General features: G+C 35.2%; 2 protein-coding genes and 1 non-coding gene across 5 annotated transcripts; 2 read left to right on the top strand and 1 right to left on the bottom strand.

The window, feature by feature from the left end:
* Positions 1-1,077: 1,077 nt before the first annotated feature.
* Positions 1,078-10,597, bottom strand: LOC120341964 (uncharacterized). Of its 3 annotated transcripts, XM_078110336.1 has the most exons (5): positions 10,141-10,597; positions 9,564-9,648; positions 3,385-3,558; positions 2,713-3,300; positions 1,078-2,623 (listed from the first exon to the last, which is right to left on the bottom strand). In XM_078110336.1, the coding sequence occupies exons 3-5, from the start codon at positions 3,518-3,520 to the stop codon at positions 1,986-1,988; spliced, it is 1,362 nt and encodes a 453-aa protein (XP_077966462.1). In that variant the 5' UTR covers positions 3,521-3,558; positions 9,564-9,648; positions 10,141-10,597; the 3' UTR covers positions 1,078-1,985. The 3 variants fall into 3 exon arrangements, with proteins under 3 accessions (XP_077966462.1, XP_039266519.2, XP_039266516.2); XM_039410585.2 differs by lacking the exons at positions 9,564-9,648; positions 10,141-10,597 and adding an exon at positions 4,832-5,388; XM_039410582.2 differs by lacking the exons at positions 9,564-9,648; positions 10,141-10,597 and adding an exon at positions 3,662-4,728.
* Positions 10,598-10,789: 192 nt separating this feature from the next.
* Positions 10,790-14,203, top strand: LOC120341963 (F-box only protein 4-like). Its single transcript, XM_039410581.2, has 2 exons — positions 10,790-11,244; positions 11,895-14,203. Exons 1-2 carry the CDS (start codon positions 10,995-10,997, stop codon positions 13,211-13,213), a joined length of 1,569 nt encoding a protein of 522 aa, XP_039266515.2. The 5' UTR covers positions 10,790-10,994; the 3' UTR covers positions 13,214-14,203.
* Positions 14,204-23,180: 8,977 nt separating this feature from the next.
* On the top strand, positions 23,181-23,270 carry Trnan-guu (transfer RNA asparagine (anticodon GUU)). The gene is given in 2 exon segments: positions 23,181-23,218; positions 23,235-23,270. It is a non-coding gene; the product is annotated as a tRNA-Asn (tRNA).
* Positions 23,271-24,981: the final 1,711 nt, after the last annotated feature.

Below are 24,981 nucleotides of genomic sequence, written 5' to 3'. Positions count from 1 at the left end.
AATGGTTTATTAGTGTACGCTCAAATCGTTCTGTGGGCCACACGTAATGGGGCGGGCCGCAGTTTGGACCTCCTTGATCTGATAATCCTTGATTTCAGGAAAATTTTTTATTATTTTGCGTTCGACGCCTGATGATAAGACAAAAAAGATATCCATTAATTTATGACCTTCTAAAATCGAAAAGTCGATCAAAATAGAGTTTATACATCCCCTATTTCTGCATTGCCATTCGCCCAATGTCTCTGAATATTAAACGACAGAACAGGAATACGGTGTATTCCTGTTCTGAACAACCGCAACCAATGAGATTAGTTATAGGAACTCTACTGGGATTAATACCCTATGAACAAGTTAGTTCTTTGATAACGTCGAGTGACGGCATTGATAGGATTTAGTTGTCGACCGTTTATCTTCGACTTTTTTACAATTCATCAACGGGAAATTTAACAACGAGAAAGGAAGTGATATTCCGTCAATATGCACAAAGAAAATTTGTTCGTTACATACCCCTCTTAAAGTATTTGAGAAAAATTGTACAGGGTAGATGTGCAGTGGTAAAGTCCGGCGTTGCGGTATCAAGTTTCACTGCATAATGGCGCTATTTCTGGACATGTTGACATTTTCACTGTGAGAAAGAACATCGGTATGAAACTGGGGTTTGCTCACAAATTGTTGTTTGAAAAGTAAAAATAAAATTCGAAAGAAATCCAACCAAAAACAGGACGAAACATGTTTGATAACCGCATTTCCCGTTTCCAGGAATTCATGCTCGGAAAACGCAACGCAGCATCATTTTTTAAATAATAGTGTGAGTAATAACAACGTGAACAAGTTGAATCACATGATCTGTCTTGAACTCTTTGGCGCGAAAGACCTTGGGGATGCCCCGAGGATATTAGTCACAGCGACAATCCCAATTTGTTTCGGTGCTTCCCCTTGGGCGGTATCGACAAAGTTGATTACGAGACCTCTTTCTAGATTCTTCGATATTTCGAAATTGTACAGTAAGCGGTTTCAGAGCGAATAACATGAGAAAGTTATCTCGCCACACGACCACACCAGTTTAAACATGACAAGTAAACATTCCTTCAATTTATTGTTATCAAAATCATTACCAAAATACAATATTTTCCGTTTTCAATAAATTAACATTGTTCCGAGTGACCCAGAAAGGATATCATAGCATTATCATGTACAGATTGAATACACAAGAGCAAAAATCATTAAAAGTTAAATTTTTTTGTTAATTTAAATTGTTCCGAGTGACCCAGAAAGAATATCATAGCATTATCATGTACAGATTGAATACACAAGAGCAAAAATCATTAAAAGTTAAATTTTTTTGTTAATTTAAACTTTTTTTTTTTTTTTGGGAAATTTTCTGACATTGCAATGCTACGATATATACAACTACGTGAAAAAGAAAAAAGTGTAAAAGGAAAGATTCAGTAATGAAACTTGGTGGTGTGATAGGGCAATAGGGAAATAAGAGTCAAATGGAACAATATAAATAACTGGAACTGAAAATCAAAGTTGGCAAATAAATATCAAAGTCGGAAAACAAATTTCTACAATATGTTACTAAATATCGACCGAAATACTTCTAAATTTCCAAAGAAGGCGTTATAAAGATCACCTCCAATAGTAAATGTCAATGCATTGGACATTCTCTGGCATACTTCCACATGTCCAAATCTTGAATAAAAGCTACAAAATTATGTTATTACATAATTCATATCGTCATGAAACAATCATAACTATGAAAACAAGCTTTGGAACAACTCAAAAATTCACCCATCTCAAAACTCCTCCAATCTCACACATCATACATTCGTGTAACTAACAGATTGGCAAGATCATAGTATTGATTGATATCATGATCTCTTTCTATTCCTCTTGTGAATAAAGCCCGTTTATGATTCTTTACAAAACCTTGCAACCTCTTCCACTGCCGTTGTGAAAAGATTCTGCAAATAGGTTTTCAGTTAACGAGAGTTATTTTGGGTCATGACTGTCAATATGGACTGCTTCATTCTTTTGCACTCCACTTCCAGCTCTTCAATCGTCACTCGAAGGCTGGCATTCTCTTCTGTGAATCGGTTTACCTCATGCTCCATCTCAACCTTTTTGCTTTTGCGTCGTTTTCGTGACTGCCTACAGGCTTCATTATTTCTCTCCCTTCTGGCAGCAAGAGGATCACATTCGTTGAGATTTTTGGAAGTGTTTGGACTTGAGTTTTCTTTCACACAAAGTGGAGATGTGCATGACTTCGGGGATGTCCTAAGTTGTTCATCAGTACTTGGTACGTTCACAGCTGGTTCAGACAAGGGAGCTTCAACAGCTAAAACTTCAATGTTCAGAGTTTGAAATGTTTGGGCATCAGGTTTCGGGAGGGCATTCAGGCAATCTTGCAACATTTCAGAAGCATCCAGACTGTTTGATGGCATAGAATCTGTGATGAGATCACTGAAGTTGCTCGGCTGCCTTGACATTGACCAAACAGGTGGCTGCAAAAGTGCCTGTGTGGGTGTTTCGGAAGTGGTGATGACTTCTTGAGTAACAGGAGACTGAACATTCTGTGAATCTCCATTGTTGCAATTGCTGTTATTGGATTGATTTGATTCTGGAATTACAATAAAACATTTAAAAATCTATGACCACAAAATACTACTGAACAAGACAAAAAAAATAATGAGCTATAATAGAATTTACCTGTAGCTGGTGATCCTTCACACTGAACAAGAATGGGACCAACTTCGCCACAAAATATATGATAGAATTCTTCTCCTTGAGAAGCTGTCAAAACTTCAGCATCACTGTTGTTGGAATTGAAATGAGCTGTGAAACTGGGAGATGGATATGGAGGAAGACAAGAATCTTCTTCGAGGGGTTTGACATAATCTTCTTCTGGGAACAAGTTCATGGGCTGTGTGGAGATATTATTTGTGGTTCCAAGAACTTCTTCCACCATTGCAAGAGATGTCTGCCTATTTAAAGCAGGAGGACTACTACAAGACTGACCAAGAGGAATTGGATCTTCCTCTTGTGGAGTGTAAGGAGAATAAGTAAAAGCAGAACTGCTTGTGCTTAATAGTCTCTCACGTTGTTGTTCAAAATCAGAAAACATGTCAGGACTTCCAGGCATTTTTCCAACAAAACTATTGGGCGTTCCAATGCTAGGGTAGTAATTATCAGCCTCATATTCGACAAAGGAACAAGGTGAGGCCATTTCTGGTGATAGACAGTTATCATTACCGTTTTCCATTTCAGGTCCGTCAGGGGTCGGATCAAATGAGGTGTCTAAAACAAATAAACAATATGTTACTGCTAATATTCATTAGAAATAAGAGTATGTTGACTGGAAAAAAATTTAGAAATACTCACCGGTACTGTTGGAACGGCTATCACTAAGAAGGCGGTTTGTTGAAGAATTTCCAAAGTCCGCAAAAGGCCTGATCGGCTGCGTGGCCTCGAAGGCCAGGGGTGAATCCACCCCATTGAGATTGCTTGTCGCATTCATGGAATTGAGTTGATCGTTTACTTGGTTCGCGAACCATCCTGCAATAAAAAAGGACTGATTAGTTAAATGATTAAACCACCAAAGTAAGCTGTTATTAAAACAATAATTTAGCATTTCTATAGTCAGGTTATAGACACTTACTATTGCGATAAAACTGAGCTCTTTGATCGATCATATTTTTTGACGAAAATGTAAACACGTCAATATCAATACCCATATATTTTCGTATAATAATAAGCTTCACTCGGTCTAGCTTTCGAACTACCTGCCTCGGCAACAACCATAAAATTATGAAAGCGACGCGAACGTTTCACGATCGTATATAGAAATTCATGTTCTCTCGTTTAAGCAAAACGTTCACAACAAAGAATTAAAACTGCTTTCTTCTTGGAAAAATCTCTCGGATAGAAAAGAGTGGGACCGGGCAAGAAAAAACCTGCCCAAAGTAAGTTAAAGAAACTAAAATGAAAAGGCAAAATACAGAAACTAGACACGTCACTTTAACATACGCGGAGGAGTTGACATCAGAATCACGAGATAAAAAAAGTGAGAGAGATCCCAAAGCATACACCAGGGGAATCCCCACAAAATGATCACTTTGCATTATAATATAATCAGCGTAGAATACACTAGAATCCCGTGAGAAGCTAGAGACAAAGTCGCGTACAGCAAAAGCCACGTACTCCGTATGGGGGCTCAATTTATTTACGATACGCAGATTTACTTTTGATATCTACTTAGTAATTATATTATTACCTACATATATATAAAGATTTATATAAAATATACATAGAAAGCTGATAGAAAACCAACCATATATTATACCATATGGGACAAAAGTGGGGTTAACAGTTATTAATGAATATCTAAGCGTGTATTCCAATTTGAGGTGTTGATATGTAAAATTAAATCAACAATTTTAAAGGCGGTGGCGCTAAAGGCTGCAAAGGCGCTAACAAAAAGAAACCTGAAGAGAACGAAAACATAAACGAGGCAAACAAACCGAGAGATAGACAGGCGCCAACAAAAAAAAGGCGAAGGGATTGCACCAAAAAGGTCGAATATTGCGCAAGAACGTAAGTCGAAAATAGCTCTGGCATAACCACGAGAAAACGATTGCAAGCCGCATTGCCTAATAGCTTTAACACAGAAACAAAATTTGATTGTTACACTTCATGACACAGACACCCATGCCCCTCATGAAATTACCCGATACACGTTTGAATTACTTCTTACCGATACATATATATATATATTTATGAAGTAGGGACAAAAATTTTAACAATATAATAACAAAAAATATTCATTCACCTGGCAAAAGCCGGAGAAAAAGACTGTTGTATCATTATACGTTCAAGGGATTTCCGAAGAAATCCGGTTTAGCGACGACGCATCATCCTGCGTGTGCTTTGAAATATGTAAAAATTATTGAAATAGTATCGATTACTATTTGAATGTTTTTTAATGTTCCACCAATGAGTTGTAGATTTTATTATGCAAGTGTTGACTTCTTCAATTGGCATCTCAGTCAAACGTAACAAATTTTGATAAAAGGCTTTCCGTCAATGAGCACACTTTATTGGTACCTTGCCAAATCCAAGGTAGGCCGATTATGAAGTATGATCTCGTGTATCCAATTTATACGCTACGAATACGATTTACAGATTTAAGGTATGTTTCTTTAAATCAGTAAATTGTCAGTAATGCTACACAATATTATCTAAAAAATAAAACGTTATGCCATCATCCATGTACTTTCTTAGTCCTTATAAACGTACGTACACTAACTTCATTTGCAAAACTGATTCATCCCTGCACAGCCGCCATTGTGTAACCTGACTGCGCAGACCTTGCTGACCGCGGCCGAGTCGCACTAGACGCGATACCTGTCTGACACATTCATGAGAGAACTGAAGAGACTACCAACAAATGTAAAAAAGGGACCGCGGCACGAAGAAAAACCCGTTGCCTGGAGACTAGTGACGTTTCAAACGCGTCAATAACAGTCTGAAATGTGATTGGGTGGTTCGAGATGATGCAATGTTTCGTTCAGAAATTGAGATACCTGATGTCATTAATTCGTGATATCACAGCCAATAGGAAATCTTTAAGCCGGGGGCGTGAAGGTCGCTCGCAAAGAAATGGTTTAAATAAAACTGCAAACTCATTGTCCAACACGGCTTTAAGCCACTCAAAAATTTGATTACGTAAAGTAGTGACATCACGGAAAAGTACCGAAACGTATCGCTAGATCACAAAAATTCACATTTACTAAGATGTTTTCCCCATACGTTTTCAAGTTAAGCACGCGATATTGAAACGGTGCTGGAATGTTGTTCCGAAATCAAAGAAGAGAATACTTCGCTGAAAACATCGTATGAAATGACAGGGGCCGTAATAACCAAACATAACGGGAATGAAAAATTCCGAAAATTAATAATTGAGAATAAGTACTAGAAATTATTTCATAAAAATAAAAGACAGTCAAACATGTATGTCATTTAAAAAATGAATAATTCTAACAGACCGTCAAAATATGGAGGGCAAGTTTTCTTTAAAATGCCTAGTCATTGCTCGCAATTTTAAACGGGAAAATATTTTCAGACGCGGTATTTTCAACATAATGAAACACGTGCGCTTGCACAACACAATGATCGATCAGTTTTGCATATTTGTCATTGCATGTCATTCACAGTCGCTCAAATAACTAATAACATTTAAAATTAGTAAATGTTGTACATGAAATAGCCAAAGCTATTCAACAGCTGAACCATAAAACAAACAAATCGAAGTTTCGTGATAATACGGATGTGTGACCAATAAAAATGCAAACCCATGCAGATTAATAACTTCAAATAAAACACAGTCAGCGCCCTCATACTCTATTTTAGAAAGACCACTTGGAGTCTTGGACCTAATTTGGATGAGCAAAGTATTGCAATTAAAAATATCATAGATATAGATAGACAATTGAATTTTCCATCTACTTATCCTAATTACAAAATAGGTTCGCACAGAATCCACAAAAATATTCAAATGATTCCAAGTGTTTGTAGCCAAGTTTTAAATTTCAAACAATGGTAAACGTACGACTTTTCACTATGTTTAAAAAAAAAGGTTAACAATTGGCGGCGATTTATTTCAAATCGTCAATGACCGATTGTTATTATCAGAAAGTATACCAAACTCAACTTAACTTAACCTCGTAAAAGACGCGTATCTTCTACATTCCACTTCGTTTTCGACGCGATTGAATCTTTCAATTTCAAATTCTAGAGATAACTATTTGATATTTGGAAATTTCTCGGTTTCATTGAGTATAAGCATTAATTTTCCAGATTTATTATTGTACACCTCACCGCGTCTTTTGAATGCTTTTTCATGCTAGAATATCAATAAGATGAATCATATATGGCAACTCCAGAGACTAGGAATATATTATGCTTTAAGCAAAATCGTTCAGAATTAGAAGCAATCAAGAAATTGGAAGTAAGTTACCGTTCCGTTAATGCACGTCCAAAAGAATTTGAATGAAAATTATAACGCTAAGAGTATTGAAACTTTATTAAATCACAAAGATAAATGCGTATGTGGAAAGTCCCTCCTGAATGTACTGTAGTCTATATGACATCATAACCAACATTTTGGGTAACATCCTTCTCTGTCAAAAAACTCAATCGAACGTCAATCGAAATTAATGAGATTTGCTCGATCAATTTTTCGAGAATTTATGGTTTATGAGCTTGCTCTGCCAATATTATTCTTATTGGATCTATATCTAATTTTGTAATGCAACTTATGTAATTTTCTGCGTCACAGCAACCAAAAAAACAAGGAGTTCAATATAGCTTCAGCGAAATTGAAACGTGGGACATGGGTGTGAATACTTGGACAACTTCTCCAAGGCAACCAATCATACCGCGATAAAAAAAAGCCGGTCCGCAATCCTGCCTGAACATGCCCGAAGGGGTAGACAAAAATGCTCGAGTTATTTTGGTGGTATGCGAAAACAAGTTTAAACCGGTCAGCGCCGGTCCGTTTCCGCCCACTCGATCTTTCGGAAATCACCTATTTCGTTTCCAAATTCCATTGTAAACGGTTGTTGTTCGATCACAGATGATCAAATTAAACTCACGTCGGAAGGCTGGTGCTGTTACACAGATAGGTGCATACCAAATTAATTCGAATGACGCCTTCTGGGGAAAATGGCCGCAACCACAATCAATTGCCGACAGCAGGAATTATCACATTATATCAAGTTATCTGAAGATTAGGCTAAAATAAGGAGAAAATATCAGTATGTACGATAAAGATATAGTAAAACAAGCTGCCGACTGGTACACAGATACTGGTTACTCATTCACCACAAAACAAACTGACGTTCTGAAAGCTTCATCATAATCTTGACAAGTTAGAATCAATCAAAGAAATACCTACTGAGCTAGCACTGTCAGACAACTTTAAAACGTTTCAAACTACATAGTGTTATTAAGGGAATTTTTATCAAAAATTGTCAATTATATATTATAATATAAAATGAATATTTTTTTTGAAAATATAGTACTTATTTGTGTTCCATAACTGCACATTCTTGCCACAATATTTATTAAGTTGCAATAACAAAACCACATAACCATTTCCTGAAAATTCAACTTACTAGGACTGTTCCTAGTGTTACTGCTGATTTGAACCCTTCACAAAGAGCCAGAGATTAAGTTTTAAAATATGTCCTAGGAATTATGTACTTTCACTTATTAAAATGTGCTTTCATTATTTAATTCACATTTATGCCTGAACAAATTTCTCCTCATAGGCATGGGTGGATCGCTAAACCAAAAAGAACTCAAGCCTGTAATTTCTAATTTGGGGAGCATACATAAATGGCACTGTGTAAATCACTTGTATACCAAGTCAAGATACCGAAAACTCAGCAAAACAAGTTTTCATAATAGTCTCAACTTGCGATGTGAATTTCCCTTAAATTATTAACATTAGGCTATAATAAATGGAGCTTATTGCTACAATGCCACTTTCATTGGAGCAGGATTGTATACATAAAATCAGTTTTAACAATGCATATTAAAATTCTATACAGTTTAACAGAGGAGTCCAGCTGTGTTTTTTAGTGCAGTTTCGATTACATAATACATAAAAACTCATACATTAACAAGACTAAACAATAAGCTACAATTCCAAACAACCTTATAGAACAATAGTTCTCAAACAGGCACACCACAAAAGGGGGTGTAGACAATTTTTTGAGGAGGTGTGGAGCTACTTAATGAAAAATAAAACTATTTGTTAGATTTGTTCTCACACGCCTTATTTTCGGTATTTACATTTTTTTACTTTGGATATTTATGATCCATCCACATATTTTCCATGTGTGTTTTTGAATAAAACATACTTTTGCCTAACTATCTGTTATTTGTAACTTATAGTTAGCTAGTTATTTTTTAGGTAGAACGCGAGACTTGACGAATTCAAGAACCACTGATATAGAAGATTATCACAAACACTTTCTCTTTTCATTATCAACTCTGTGCCCTTGTAAAAAGACTACCTTTTCAAGCCAAGTCTACATATGAATCGTATGTAAATCATTACTCTGGGCCAACAGTAAAGCAGTAAGTCATGCTTGAATATTTTGAAGCTGATGGGATAAGTATAAGTTTATTTCGACTCCATAATCAGCAATAGACGATAAAATAATTGATAAAAACAAAATAAATAAAACTGATTATAGAATCGGGAAAGCAAACGAAACCTCAAGCAAGGTTTAAAACGTATAGATTTTAGGTGGGAAGGTATTGATAAAAGTAGTAGCACCTGTTCGCTTACCCAAAAGATAAAAACTAATTAAAGCACGCACACACACACACATACAATCATCGAGACTGAGACATGATAAGTCGGAAGTGAAAAATATACAGATACGGATATACAGATATACATACCAGTGACATTATATCTTTGACTTTATAAAAAAAGACAAATACAGAAATACACTGTATATTATAATACGATTGAATAATTTACATACCTGACTCCTGTATTATCGACGAGAAGTCAAATTGAAAAGAAATGATGCCGGGTGAGTGTCTCAGCCCAGAAATGGTTACTTCGATCTGTGGAATTTATTAGGGTATTGTATAATAACGCAAAACTTTTAATTATAACAGAAAATATTATATTCAGATTGAAATATGTAACATTATAACCTAAGCCATTAATAACCTAAACAATGAAACAAGTTTTTTCACTTGCAGACTTGCGAGTAACTGGTTTTACATGTGACTGTGTGATGCCACAAGAAAATGAAAACATGTATTTATTTGCAAGATCAAACCACAGCTTAATATGAGAATTAATGAATCATGATCTGAAATTTTTCGTCCTCCAATTGTTTAAAATCGTAATATTACCACTAATAATCATTCGTTGAACTATGATTGTATGAATGGAATCTTTATGTTATGATACCAGATTCAGAGATTGGATCAAGTACCATACTGGGACATATATAGCTGCAGCCAGAATGGTTTTATTACTGAAATAGTAACCCAATTTTGGATCCTATGACGTTAAAATTCCACAAAATTGAACGAAATATTACTTACCAATTCCCTTTACAGCAAAACTACTGTTTTTTACGCGACTTTCTTCTCGAGATTATGCGCTTTATATAACAAATATGCGTGGTGAGCAGATTGAAATTCGCCGGGTAGGTAGGTTAGCAGGATTCTATATCCTGCTATACGTACACGAAATCGTCAAATTCGCAAAAAATCGATACGAACACTTAATTCAGCGTCCTTACTGGTCAACTAGTGCAGCCAGAATAAAATATTGCGCCATCGATCCGCAATCGAGAGAGTAATAAGAGACTATCCCGCAGGCGAAAAAAGTTATTCATGTTGAATAAATTTAAGACTGAAGCTATTGTTGATCGTACCAACGCACGCTGGAAACGTGAATTGAATAAATAAATATGTATTTCGAAATGCGTCGTTGCCATGAAGTGCCGGTATGCTGGCATATTTGCGGTCCTCGTCCGGCATATCGCTATCCAATCGTGAACAACTCACTGCCTTTTAATACGCACAATTCAAAAAGTTACGTCATCGGGTATAATTTTGGAACAACACGACCTGGAACGATAGTGGCATTTATGGGGTGCCACAACACGGGAAAAGTGCCACGTACTCTGATCATATTAAAATTAATTATTATGTTATTTCAAACAGATTAACAGAAAGTATATTTATTAAAACAAGTTGTTTTACTTGATTTGTTCGATTCACTACCGCACGGTACGGTATATTATTCAATGTAAAACTGAAGAGTGACATTTATATTCTGCCACTGACGTCGGATATGTTTCAAAAGAGTACTGTACTGTTTTCTTAGTCCAGTAGATCAGCTTAGAATCTTAGATGTTACGGTAACTTAGCAGCGGGTGCAATTGTTCGGCATGGATGTCTCAGATTCTACTGACTGCCCATGTGTTGGTTCAATGGGGCTGCATCAAAATAACTTATTGTACGGACAGCAAGATAGTTTGCCTGGGAACAGTTTTACGGGACTTGGATTTAATCTCAGTCAATTAAAAAGCCGCAGTGTTATTGACGTGTTTCGCGGAATGAGAGACAAATATTTTGGAAAACCGGGAAGCCAGGCACACGAACTAATTCGAAAATGTGGCGATAAAGAATCTCTTACAGGTAAGTCTATGCTGCTATGAGTTACACCATATAGGCTACCAGGTAGGCCTATACTTGATAGGATAGGATATACATATTTATCCCGGGGGAGAGGAAAGCCGATAAGACGGCTTATCCATATGGCAAACCACGGCCTCTCGTCCGGTTACCATTCCAAGTCGGGTATGGGATTAGTTATATTGTTTGTTTTCAGAAGCATGGACTTGGTGGTGGAGGAAGCCGTAACCGACCAGCGGTTACGTGAACCACCCAACGACGGCGAGGAGTCCAGCAATCCTCTCGCACATAACCATCCCTGCATGGGATTTGAACCTGCGAACCCACGCAGAGTAATTAGAGGTGCGGTGGCGAGCGTATTCCTAACGCTTAGCCCGTTGAGCCACACCGCCGCGCTTAGCCCGTTGAGCCACACCGCCGCGCCGCGCCACACACTGATATCACAGTGCTGCAATATCATAATACCTAGGCTACTTCTGTAATCGTCGTGCAGCAATAACCATAAATAATAATGCTGTTTGTCATGTCATCGAGCAATATATTGTCCAGGATATATAGACTACTGTAATTTGAAAATGCTATTAAAATATACCATATATATATTAATGTCTATACATACTACAGAACTAAATGATATATTTTTTTATTTTAAGGAATAGAAGAAGAAAATCAATTTGCATCGTCAATAGACGCGTTACCTGTTTACTGTAAACTGATCATTCTTTCATTTCTGGACACACAAGATGTGTGCAGTGTTTCATCGGTTAATAGTCAATGGAGAGAGATTGCTAATGATCAAATATTATGGAGAGAACTTTTGATAAGAGATATGTGTAAGTGGGATAGTATGACGAATAAAAGTCATCCGCTGATTTCACAAGTTTGGAATAATGATGCTTTGAAAGAGTCATCTATTGGTATAAGTTTTGTAAACTTATTACATGAACAAAGCACTCAGACTAATTTAAGTACAAATAATGGGTTGGTACAATCTCAGAATATGAAAAATGAAACTGATAAAAAAACAGATATTCACGCAAAAAGGGGCATTAATTTTAAAGCCCTTTATATTCATTCATCTTTCCAAAGAGCGCAGGATGATTCAGAAGAAGTGTCATATAATTTGTCTATACCTGGTTTTATAAAATCACTGTGGCAAGGAGGTGTTGCTCCTGAGCAGGGTGAGATTATAATGACTGGTCCAGGAATGGATTCACCGAGAACAAGTAAAATTTTTCGAGCTCTGATGTGGGGCAGCGACTTTCTTGAAACGAAAGGTCTGCTAGCCGGAAATAGAGATGGCATTGGATCTGGTGTACAATTACTTTTCAAGGAAAAAATTCCTTTCAATTTGATTGCATTATACTCTGGTAACAATCGTGTTAGAGAAAATCGTGCTGGAATGGAAAGACTTCTTCACAGCAATGTTGTCGAGCCGGTGAGCAGTGGTGAAAATGTTGATGTTGGACATCATGAAGAACACCTTCCCCAGTTTGTTTTATATGATGCTGTTCGATTTTATATAGCTGAAAGAAAAGGTCATTATAAACTAGTTTATGTTGTAGATGCAACACTCAAACAGAAATGGGATGATATTGCATGCAATATATTAGAACTTTCTGCCATTCTTAGAGGCACAGAGTTCGATAATAATATAAATAATGCTCTTGGAGTTCCTATAGTTGATCTGGAACTGGATGGAGCTGATCATCCAGAGGAACATGGGCATATCAATGTAGAACCAAATGCAGTGACTCCATCAGCTGGCAGTTTGCCATTTGCGTCAAAAAGACCTTTGTTGATTCTTTCATGTATTGCGGAGCCAGATGTTGAAAGATTTTCTTGTATGCAAATTACCGCAATGTTAGGTCTTCCTGATGTAAGTGACAGACAATGGAGGGTACAGGATGTTATTGTTTCTACAATGCATGGTGTAGAAAAGGGATTGGAGTGGTTACTTCGGCAAACTTGATATAATTTAGAATAACTGAATGATTTTAATTTACCTAAATGGTATCAGAGCATTTCAGCAATCTTTCTTATTTTATCAGAAATATTTGACTATAAATTAAACTATTTGATTTGAAATACTTTCATCTGTATGTGATTTTTCTCATATGAACCATATATTTGTGCATTTTTTATTGCTCAAATAGTTTATATTATCCAATCTCATTTTTACTGTGTTTAGCCTTACAATGAGTTCCACCACTAACATGGACATCTCATGCAAATTTATGAAAAAAACAATCTTATTTTTTAAAAGTGCTAACTATTTTTCCAATGCAATTTTGAATAATATAACAAAGTTTCATAGGCCATGGTCTAACAGCTGTTAAAGTATTTTAACTCTTCACTGTGATGGTTTGAAGATTTTGTTTCATGGTTTGCATCAAAATTTAAAAATCCCTAGATGTGCTGCTTAGAATGTACCTGTCTGCTTCTAGAATGTTCACTTTTTATGAGATTGTAGGATTGTTTGGGTGATTATGTCTGGAGTGCCTCCCTGACTTGAGATCGGTGATCACCTAATGAGAGATTATAATTCAAATGTCATATTGTCAGCTTGGCTTTACTGATTTTTATAAACCATATCGACTTTTTATAATAATATGTTTATCACTCATATTGAAACACTAGCTTGTATTTTTAGTTATGGCATCTGGTGCAGAAAATCACACTTCGAAACTTCCAATCTGCAATTATAACATGATCCTGTCACAGTAACCAACTCTTCTTCTATTGAAAATATTTTCTATGCAATTGTGATGTTTGTAATTGATATATGAATACTTCAGTGCTGTTAGGTACTAACAGTAGAAAAATAATTTGCTATTTGGAGATTACCATTGTTTTAACATGCTTAATTTTGGCCCTTTTTCGTTGTACTTTAAGCTCTTTATACTGTTTGGCATGCATCGATATATACTGTTGATTTAATAACAAATATTAATGTATAAGATTTATGGTTTTGTATTAGTCCTTGGGCGTGGAATTGGACAATGAATATTCCAACGATTTGTTTGGATAAATCGCCATGTTCAAGGTAGAGGGTCTATCATCAATTTTCAGTAATGACAGAAAGTGTGAACCATTTATTGCCATTTTATCAAATGCGATGAGTATGAGATATCAGTATAAACCGTGAGTGTTTTGAAGTTTAAACGGTGATTTTTCTTACTGTGTTGGTCGGGCTACAGTAGTCGCATGCGGCCTTCTTAGTTTTTCATTCATGAGTGGACCAGACAAGGTTATAATTAATATTCAGTTCAATCGAGGTCATGCGTGAGACGTTTCGTTAATTAATGAAATATCTTTATATCTCATTCACGTGATCGATCGGAATTGGCGGCAACCTCTATTTTCTAATGTACATTTAAATATTTATTACGTTGTTGTTCAACTTTCGAACCCCAGAATGGGTAGGTAGTATAAGTCGGCCACCGGTTTAACAGTACGGGATGTTGGAAGCCATTGGGTTATCGGCGCTGTAAAGGTATTATTATTATAACATTTTTATTTCATCTACCTTTTTATCAGAATCGTTGGTAAGCAATTACGGTAGTTTAGCGTTAGTTTGGAGAGTAGTTTGGATACATGCGAAAGTAATTTAGGCTCTGTACCTGCTTTCGCCCTCTGTTATTATCAGCTTCACAACAAAAAAGTACGGAAATTGGCTTGAATTGTTAAAAATAACAAGGCGCTGCTTTTCGTGTATATAGAGCTTCCGAAATGCCTAACAATTGTTCAAAGGTATTTTATGGCCACCTTGCAAAACTTAATTTATATCGAAATATTGTCGATTGCAATCAAGCACGGGTATAAGAAGTAGGAAGGCGGGTATTGAGGACCATTACGTATTTCACCTATTCAAAAAGTGCCACGTGGCCACCAAACCATAATTGTCCGGAACATTTTGGTCACGAGTGTTGAAGTAAAGCAATTCCCGCCAATTTCATTTTCTTTATCATATGCCCCCCAGTCGAAACAAAAAAGGCAGCGACGTCACAAGTGCCACGTTGCAAAAATATATTAGAGAAATAAACGCGCTTTTAGTTTCATGTAATCTTTGCTCGGAAAAATTGGAAAACAAACGCATCTATGTCAAAGACCAATGGGAAATAGCTTAAATTTTTTCTTTTATTTTTGTCGACAGGCCAATGGAAAAACGAAAAAATGAAACTGCATTTATGAATAATCACTATAACGAGGAAAACTAATTTCCCGTCATGAGACAACAATGAAATGAGACACGCCGGAAATACAATTGGTTATAGAAATATCACAGATTAGTCAATTTCGTTGTACGTTATGATGTTGTCGTCGTACCGATCAGTCAGTCAAATGCAGCACTACTAAAACGAGAATAGAAAGAGTAAGAGGAAAATGCGCGAGCGCCAAAACAAAACTCATTCGCGATGTCAAGAATCCATTCCTTGTCATGGTCACATGATACAATATAATTTATACCGCTGCGGTACAAAAACCCACTAAGGAGAACTCGCTGCCGACCTTCGTTTACGACGGGCCACATTATATTTTACCATGAAAGGGGCCTATCTTGCTCGGAATTAACTCGTTTTATATTTAACACCCACTAACGAAGGAAATTATTTTAAGTGTTAAGTTTTTATATAATTGCAACTTTGTGTAAAAATATAGACTAGATTTTGTCACCGCAATGTAGGCCTAAGTCTTTTCATTACTCTTAGTCCCCAACATAAAAAATAACGTTGTTTGCTCCCAATTCATTTCATTAATATGTAAACAAAGAATGTACATTTTCGGCTGGTGACGTAACCTCGTAACTTCACTACTTTGGACATGAAACCCGCGCGGTCCTGTCTTCTACCAATGCGTGTAAAAAGAGCAAACAACTACACGCAGCCAATTCAGCCAACTTGGGTGTGTGTCATCTAACAAAGGAAGAAGACAATGATATCGATGAAACAACACGCAGAGTTGGCCATACGTTGCTCAACAAAGATTTATTGGTTATCCTAAAACTTTACTTACTGTGTGTGGGCGGAAGCTAATTTGCAGTTTATTACTCAACACGTGTTCAGTTTAAGTTCGTTTGATATTGTGTCCTGGTTATATTTTGATATATTTAGCGGCCAAAATGTTACAACATGGGATCATCAGCGGTAGTTCGATAAAAATATCTGATTACAGAATGAGGTAATGTTCCATTTATGTTAGACACAAAATTGACCATTCTTGAATAGTGACTGAATTGATCTTCCAATATTTGTGTTGCGGCCTTGGGCAAAGAAATAGCGCCGATGATTATTATTGATTTACTTTTATCATTTTATATATTCATCCCTTTATTCTATATTATCGTAAGCTTTGTAAATAGATGACGCAACTCAAATTTACTTTGACCGCTTGAATAAAAACAAAGCTCAAAGTCGAAAAAAGGGCCGAAGGTTAAAATTTCACAAAACGACACACCTCAAGATTTTTTTTTCAGATACATTCGTTTATGAACCTATACTTTTATATTTTCAGGTGAATTAAAATGATGAAATGATAAATGGAATAACACTTTTGAACTTACATCAGTAATATTAAAAATGCTATAACTTCCGCTATTTCAATTTATATAAAAATTTCAGCTATTGAATGGGGTGGATGATTCCTTGTTCGCAGTAACTGACAATATTACTGAGAGGTATTTTCTAGCCCACAAGTCTGATCCACATTTGCTACCAGTTTTGCAGTTAGTTAGGGGGCAATTGATGGGCTACGACTTACCAACGCCTGCAAAGCCCTTTATGTTCCTAAAAATTTTAGTCATAATAATAATTTGTAACGTTTTAACACCAACCGTCTTGACTGAAATATGCGAAACTACGTTCTTCCACTCGGTATCTATTTGCTTCAATGTCTTTACACTGTGCACACAAACGTTGGTTTAGATTACGTTTCATATTAACAGTATTTGGAATATGAATTACACAAAACCAATGCGCCAACTTCTAATACGGAAGAAATATAAATATTGGGACAATTAGGTCACCATTTTGAAAATTTCGAAATATAAGTGTGTGGCGCCTATCTTAATTATTAAATATGTTTGTTGAAAACAACCATGTTTTTGCTAAAGACAATTGCGTGAGAGCATATTGTATTATTAAATTAATAAAAACGTGTTCGAAGGTCACCTAGGTAAACTATTGAAGATATTATATGCCGAATCTATACCCCCTCGAACATTCTAATAATAGATTATGATGTAATTGAAGAAACTTTTTCTCGTATCTGATCAGTTAGCGTATGACCGAACATGGCCGACACTGAAAACATTTAAAAGTCTACTGTTTACGTCAAACACCTGGTCGTTGTTCAATATACCTTTTAATTTTGATGGTTAGATATTGCAACATACTGCTTATATGCAACAAAGTCGGGAAAGAAGTTTTACTTTTACCATTCTTATATGTAAAGATATTTCACTTCGAGTTAAAAAATTTATTTATCATGAATTTCCATTGAATAAATTATTCGTAGAGTTTGCTTTACTTACATATAATTTCTATGGTTACTGAAACGAGTTATTTTTAGAACATGAGGTATAGGATTAAATAATTTCAAAGAGCCCTCGTCTTACACAAAAGAGCTCATAAACAAAGAACGATCACTCGAACCAATGCTTTCTGGGAGATGTTATAAGAATATAAACATTTGGATTAAAGCTAGTCACATTCCAAAATTGAGTAAATCGTGATTGTTTTCAATTAAAAAAATTTTGAAAAATATTCCAGAACAATTTATATATTTGGTTCTAACTAACATACGTTAACATTCCAATGTGAAATAAACTTCATAGTGTGTGTGATATACAATCTTCTTGTTTCGTTGCAAATTTGAATACATATTCAAATGGGCAAACGCTATCAGAACGCAGTAAATTGACTCAATTTGGGAAGGTGTTTTAAATGATTGTATTATGTAATTTTTTGTGCATACAATATGTTCCATAAGTTTAAATTGCGCTAATAGGTATGTTTTTTCGGATTTCCAATCATGATTATAAATATATTATACTCAAAGTGTGATATTTATCTTTGAAAATTTGTGTATTTGGTTACTGCAATTATTATTGTTGGCATACCTTATTGAAAGTTGTATCCGTATCTTTATTAAAGTAAAAATGTTTCAAAACTTCATCACAAGAACCATTACGTATAAAGTGATAAAAACTAGTCATGGGTTAGAAATCAATTTACTTTCTTTTTATATTTGCGTCAAATTATTATTTGAATCTTCAAAAATGTATATCTAATACATCATCGGCAATTATCATCATTTACGTAGATTGAGTACGAGTATACGTAAGCTTGATAAATTGCATAAATTATTCACTTGTAAAGAACTAAATGATTACACCTTATACTTTTTTATTTTGGAATTGAAATGAAACAAAGAAACAGCTGATTCTAGATTAGTCATACTGCGAAAACATGATGTCATAGCTTGGGGCGCACGCAATCTTGCAAAGCCTTTATAAGCAACGGGATCATTTTTAGACTCACCGACACGAAAACGAAGATTCGACAGAATGACCACGGGGTGGGTTATTCACCGAGTTACAACAATCAGTTACTCGGCAATCAACAGACCTTTTTGGGAAAACCACCTATCCAAAAATTATTATTCTTTGTTTCAAGTGTGAGTCACAAATGGGAATGTATCCACTGGACACCCCAACATTATTGTCCAATTAATTAAGAATATGCTTAACCCTGCTAAAACGCTTTAAACAAACATCTATTTTATGACGGACTAATGTGATTTAATAAATTAGTCTAGGAATCTATCATATCGGATAGAGATCGATATATCCGATGCCATTGCAAAACTTCAAAAATAGGGCTGGGCGTCTTAATCATTCCATTGATTTTGCGTGCTCCACTTTTATTCTTACATCAAATATTTTGACACACAAAAGAGAATGTAGCAAGGTCGACAAATTACGAAGTACCTTAAGTGTTATTGTAATGAATCTCGTTAATGAACCTTTTGTGATAAATACTATTACTTTTTCAGGTGAATCAAATGATGAAAGAAATATGATGAAACTAAATTTGAACTTTCATCAATGATATCAACATGCCAAGACTTTCGATATTTTGGTTCACGAATGCATCCGCTATATAAGATGTTTGTATTGCTTATTCCACAGTCTCTAAAAATATTTTTGATAATTTATTTTGAGAGGGCAATCAAAAGACGATGTCTCCTATGTGACTGCGAAGCCCAATATAATGCCAAATATGTAATATTTCAACATCAAACTCCCTTGTCACAGGACTAAAATATGTGAGTTTATCTCCTTTCACTCGAATGTGGTATCTATTTAAATCGTGTATGTCGGTTCAGATTGCATTTCATATTATCTGTATTTTGGAAATGAATTGGACAAAACCAATGCGCCAAATTAAAAAAAAAGGAAGAAATATAAATATTGGAACAATTAAATCACCCTTTCAGAATGAGGAGAATGGCAGGTTTAATTTATTAAATATAATTCGAAAACAACAATTGCGTGACTTTAGAAGAATGCATTGAATTATCATATTGACGAGAACTTGTTCGAAGGTCATTTAGAGAAACTACTGAAGATATTATATGCCGAGTCTATAGACCCCCTCGAACATCTCAATAATATATAATGATGTCATTATGAAAACTCTTCCACGTGTCCGGTTAGTTAGGGTATGACCGGACATAGGAATATACTGGGAATATTAAAACGGCCACTCTATCTACATCTAACACTTGGTCGATGTTCAATACAGGTTATAAGTTTGATGACTAGGTATTGCAACATGTAGATACGCAACGACCATCAGGAATAAGGTTTTATTGGACATTTTACCATTCTTATGTAAATATAATTCACTTTGTGTTGAGGGATCGTATTTATCATCAATTTTCATTGCTAGCTCCGACATAATATGAATAGAAGCAATATCCAAAATAAAATATTTCTAGAACAAGGTATTTAGAATTTCGATCATGATGTATTAATTTAATATTTTCAAATGGCTCTCGCTTCACACAAAAAGGCTTATGAACAAAGAACGGTTACTCGAAGCATGCTTTGTTGGAAGAAAATTGAAATAATGAATATAAATATCTCAATTTGTGCCGTAAATTCCTTATAAGTTTGAGTGAATTTGATTGTTTTGAGAAGGGGTTTCTTTAAAAAAAACTGCATGGCGTATGACGTATTATCGAACTTTATTTTTTGTTACAAAAGTTTGAATGCATATCCTTGGTAGTAAAGTAGTTTTATTGGATAAGACGGGTAAACTGCCGATAAAATTCTCAACGAAACAACACTCAATTGATTCAAAATGGGAAATGTGTTACATAATATTATTAAGTAATTTTTTAAGCGTACAATATGTTCCATAAATTTAAATCACCCAAGGCATGTTTTTCGAATTGCCAATATTGCGTACAAAATATTTTGTAATATAATATTTTTATATCTTTGAAATATTGTTTATTAGGTTATTGCGAGGTGATGGCACCACCAATATATTGATGGCATTACGTATTGAAAGTTGTTTCCATTTCCTCATTAGCCATATTATATATGTTAGAAAAGTTCGTCACGCGTAATGGTTACGTTAAGTGATAAACGTTTAAAGTTGAAAACTAATGTATTTACTTTCTTGTTTAAATTTGTGTCGAATTATTATTCGAATACTTGAATGTAATCTAATTCCTCATCGGCAAATATCATCATTTACGTAGATTAAGTACGTAAGCTTGATTACTTGACGCAAAGAGGTAAATGATGACACTTCAAACCTCGCTGTTTTGGGATAATAAGGTATGAAATGAAGGAAAGAAACAGCTGATTCAAATTAGCTACACCGTGAAAAAACATGATGGCATAGCTATGGGCGCACGCAATCTCTCAAAGCCTTTATAAGCAACGGGATCATTTTTAGTTTTAGTCTCACGGACACGAAGGCGAAGATTCGACATAGTGACCACCGGGCAAATCATTTACCGTATTTTTACCAACTGCTTTAGTTACCATTTTTGAGATTCAACAGACTTTATTGGGGATCTTACCCATCCAAAAAACATTAGTCTATGATTCTATGTTACTAGTATAAAGTCATAAACGGGAATGTGTCCAATGAGCATCCCCAACAATGCCTAAACAAACATTCATTTTATGACTGAGTTTGTTTAATATCTTGAATTCTATCATATGTCCTATTGCAAAGGTATAAATCATCAACTGACGTAATCGTTCACTTTCTGGTATTTAACATGTATCAATGCATTACAATGCCTTCTAATTAGGTACGCCGCAGACTGTCGTTTCTAGTTTTCGCCGATAATGATTGTTTTAAGTATGCATTTAAAAAAAAAGTGTATTAAATCTCTCTTATATAAACATTTTTCCGCACTAACGAACTATAGTGACCCTAGTGATTTTCCTACACTCCCCTAAAATTGCCCCCCCCCCCCCCCCCCCTAATTCTGAGGTGTGATACTAAACTTTGATTCTAATACTTAAATTTGATTGTATTTAAATATATACAATATGGAATATTTATCAGTGTAGATGGTCAAATACATAACACATCATAAATAGGGTATAAATAGTTGTATCGCTAATAGCAAAATATTTACTACCCGTAAATTTCGAAACAGCAGAAGTGAAAAGTTGGGAACATACTAAGTGGGACAAACCCCGGCCATATCCACACTTCGGGATACCCCGTATCCAAATGATAAAATGTCATATTTAGGCTACTCAATGAATAATATTTCTAATTACTCTGTAAAATATAGGGTAAATATCAAATTGCGCCAAGACGAAGAAACTGGCATCTTTGATTGAGCAATATATTGCCATGAATACCGTTGTATCGAAATATCCGATGCCATTACGATACTTTAAATTTTAAAGTGATAAGTCTAATGATTCAACGTTTCTGTGTTTCTGCAGTGGGTAATACCGTAAACAGATAGGTGTATTTTGACGTAATTTTTGGAGGTTTGACGTACGTAAATTTATACATGACATAACATAAACAAACGACATTATATGTCAGAGTCTCCGACGGCAAAATACGTTGCAAGCAAGTATATAATAGCGCTACGAATTATCATAATATTGCAAGCGTCCAAATTATCTGATGTTTCATTAAAAGTACGACGATATCACAATGTTTAATAACAATACTTGCCCAAAATCAGGGAGCCTAACCATGAACAGTTTTTATGGGGGGTTTGAAATACAGATTGAATATTTTAATAAAAAAATATATAATAATGCGTGTATCAGTTTTATTCTTATATGAAAATATTTTGAAGCAATAAATAGAATCAAAAGGGGAAAACATTACGTATTCCTATGTTATTTCTTTTTCTATGAATGCTAAAGTATAAGCTATTTATATATTTGTTATTGCACTGAACGTGCGTGATCCCACACAAATGATTGGAGGCATGAACAACACGGCCCACGCGTGATTACATCCTGAATTGTTGTTTAAAAACTTATCATGCCAGAATTAAACTCTTCATTCCAGAAGGGAATACTATTAATAATATTTGATATACTGTATATCCTTGCGCGCGATTACGTCATGAATCCCGGAGGCAATGAACGTTCTACTTCGGGTGGGGTATAAAAGGGTTGCCGCACCGTAAAGTGATACACAGAACTAAAGTTATTCATATTGGAAAGGCCGACCGAACCTTGCAATGGTCGAAGGATATAAACATAATTCTTATTCAATGTCATTATAAAGTACTAGACTTAAACTACTTTTGCTATATTAATTTATACTCATCATATTAATACGCCTTTCAAACAATCGATCAAGCACCAAAATTCTCTCGTTCCTGCACACCTACATTTGTATAGCATGGAAAGACGATTTTTCGCGCGAGTCTCTGTGGCGCAATTGGTTAGCGCGTTCGGCTGTTAAAAGACTTCGTCGGTCACCGAAAGGTTGGTGGTTCGAGCCCACCCAGGGACGATGTTTTTCGTTTTATTGTTGTTCATCATATTTACACATCATTTCACGATTTACTTAACGTAAATTTTTCAAACGAGTAAAAGGAAAAGGCTTCACATGAAAGCAAATAATTTACTGGCGAAAAGCACATATATATCTATTTTAATTTATAAAGACTGTATTAGAAAATTCGCCTTGATGACACTGCAAAAATGCGGTAGACAATAAACAATTAGTTAATTTGAGATTTTTTTCAGCATTCATTGCTATCGCGAACCATAATAGGCTATGCTCTGCTGGGGACACCGGGGACATTATGACGTAACTCCAGCTATATGCCATGATATCGAGTTATATAAGGGCCGTTGAAAATGTTTTATAATGTAATAAAAGATACGTTATAACTCGAAGAAAAATGAAGTCTACGCGTTGGAATAGAAAATGTCCAGTTGAAAATTTGCAAATGCTACTCACTAGTTAACAGCCAAGTATAACCTCATTAATGATCAAACGAGTTTTTGTTATAACTATTTTACGTGAATGGCTATTACGACACACGAGTCACAAATAAGGCAGAATTTTTTAACTGGAGTGCTGACAACATTAGATCTTCTACGATGTTCGCTTTTCTGGCGTATCCATATAAGGCAACCAGCGGATATCCGATTCGCGGATCGACATTTCGACAACGAAGGTCGCAAAGGTCAATATAGCGAGAGAAAAAAATTTCAATGATAGTCGATGGCACGAGTCCGTCCGTTTTCTCTCGTTTTTATCGTTGATTATGCCTCCTTATACGGAATCTACAGTCGAGAGTAGAAACTCTTACCTAATGCCCAGTCCAACAATATACACAAACTACTTAACAACCGTTCAAATTTGGCCCAATAGAAATGGATGGAACTAATGGCTGTAATCCGAAGTAGCCTATTTTTTCTTTCACAACAAATAAAATCGTTTTTATTGTATCCAACAAAAGAGGAATGATGAAGAACACTCTGTATTTTGATACAAAAATCGTTCTTTTGCTCAAAAATACCAGCGCCATACAACACAAAGTAGAACATTTTTTTGTGATATTATAATTTGCAGTTTCAAAAAGTCATATTACTGAAAATAAAGATCAATTTAGCCACCTATAGACCCACTGTGATAAATCAGTTTTACACATTCAATCGTGAAAATACGGTATAAGTATAATCATTTTAACAACATCGCTTTGTTTTTATGCAATTTCAAATTCGCTTCTCAGTGTCTACATTGACAAATTAGAAGTAAATTTAGTTTAAATTTGTCTTGCTGTGACTCCAAAAATAAACTAGGACTTTTCGCTAGTCAGAAAATCGAACAAAATTCTGTTTGTTCAACTATTGCCGAATTACAAGCCAAATATAGACAGGCCGTCTATTATTTCACTGGATACATTGGGGAGATCTTTCATAAATGATGACATCATAGTTGATTTACTGCCCTTGTACAGTTGATATTCCTTATTCGGACCTAAAATTATACTATCTGAGGTATATAATAAATGCCACTGATGTAAATGGTAGTGCAAATCATCTTTCCTTTTTTTATTATTTTCCCCTGAAGATATTAGTTATCTTTGGACTACAGAAGACGAAAGTTAATTGCGTCCTTACCATATAAGGCATTCAACGGATATCCGGTTTGTCGCCGACCTGTCACAAATCATGATCACAAAATGCAATAAAGTTGAAACCGGACAAAT

The sequence above is a fragment of the Styela clava genome, chromosome 3 (assembly GCF_964204865.1).
Source record: "Styela clava chromosome 3, kaStyClav1.hap1.2, whole genome shotgun sequence".
Classification (NCBI taxonomy): Eukaryota; Metazoa; Chordata; class Ascidiacea; order Stolidobranchia; family Styelidae; genus Styela; species Styela clava.
Note: the sequence above shows the minus strand (reverse complement) of the source record. Positions and strands in the feature narration are given on the sequence as shown.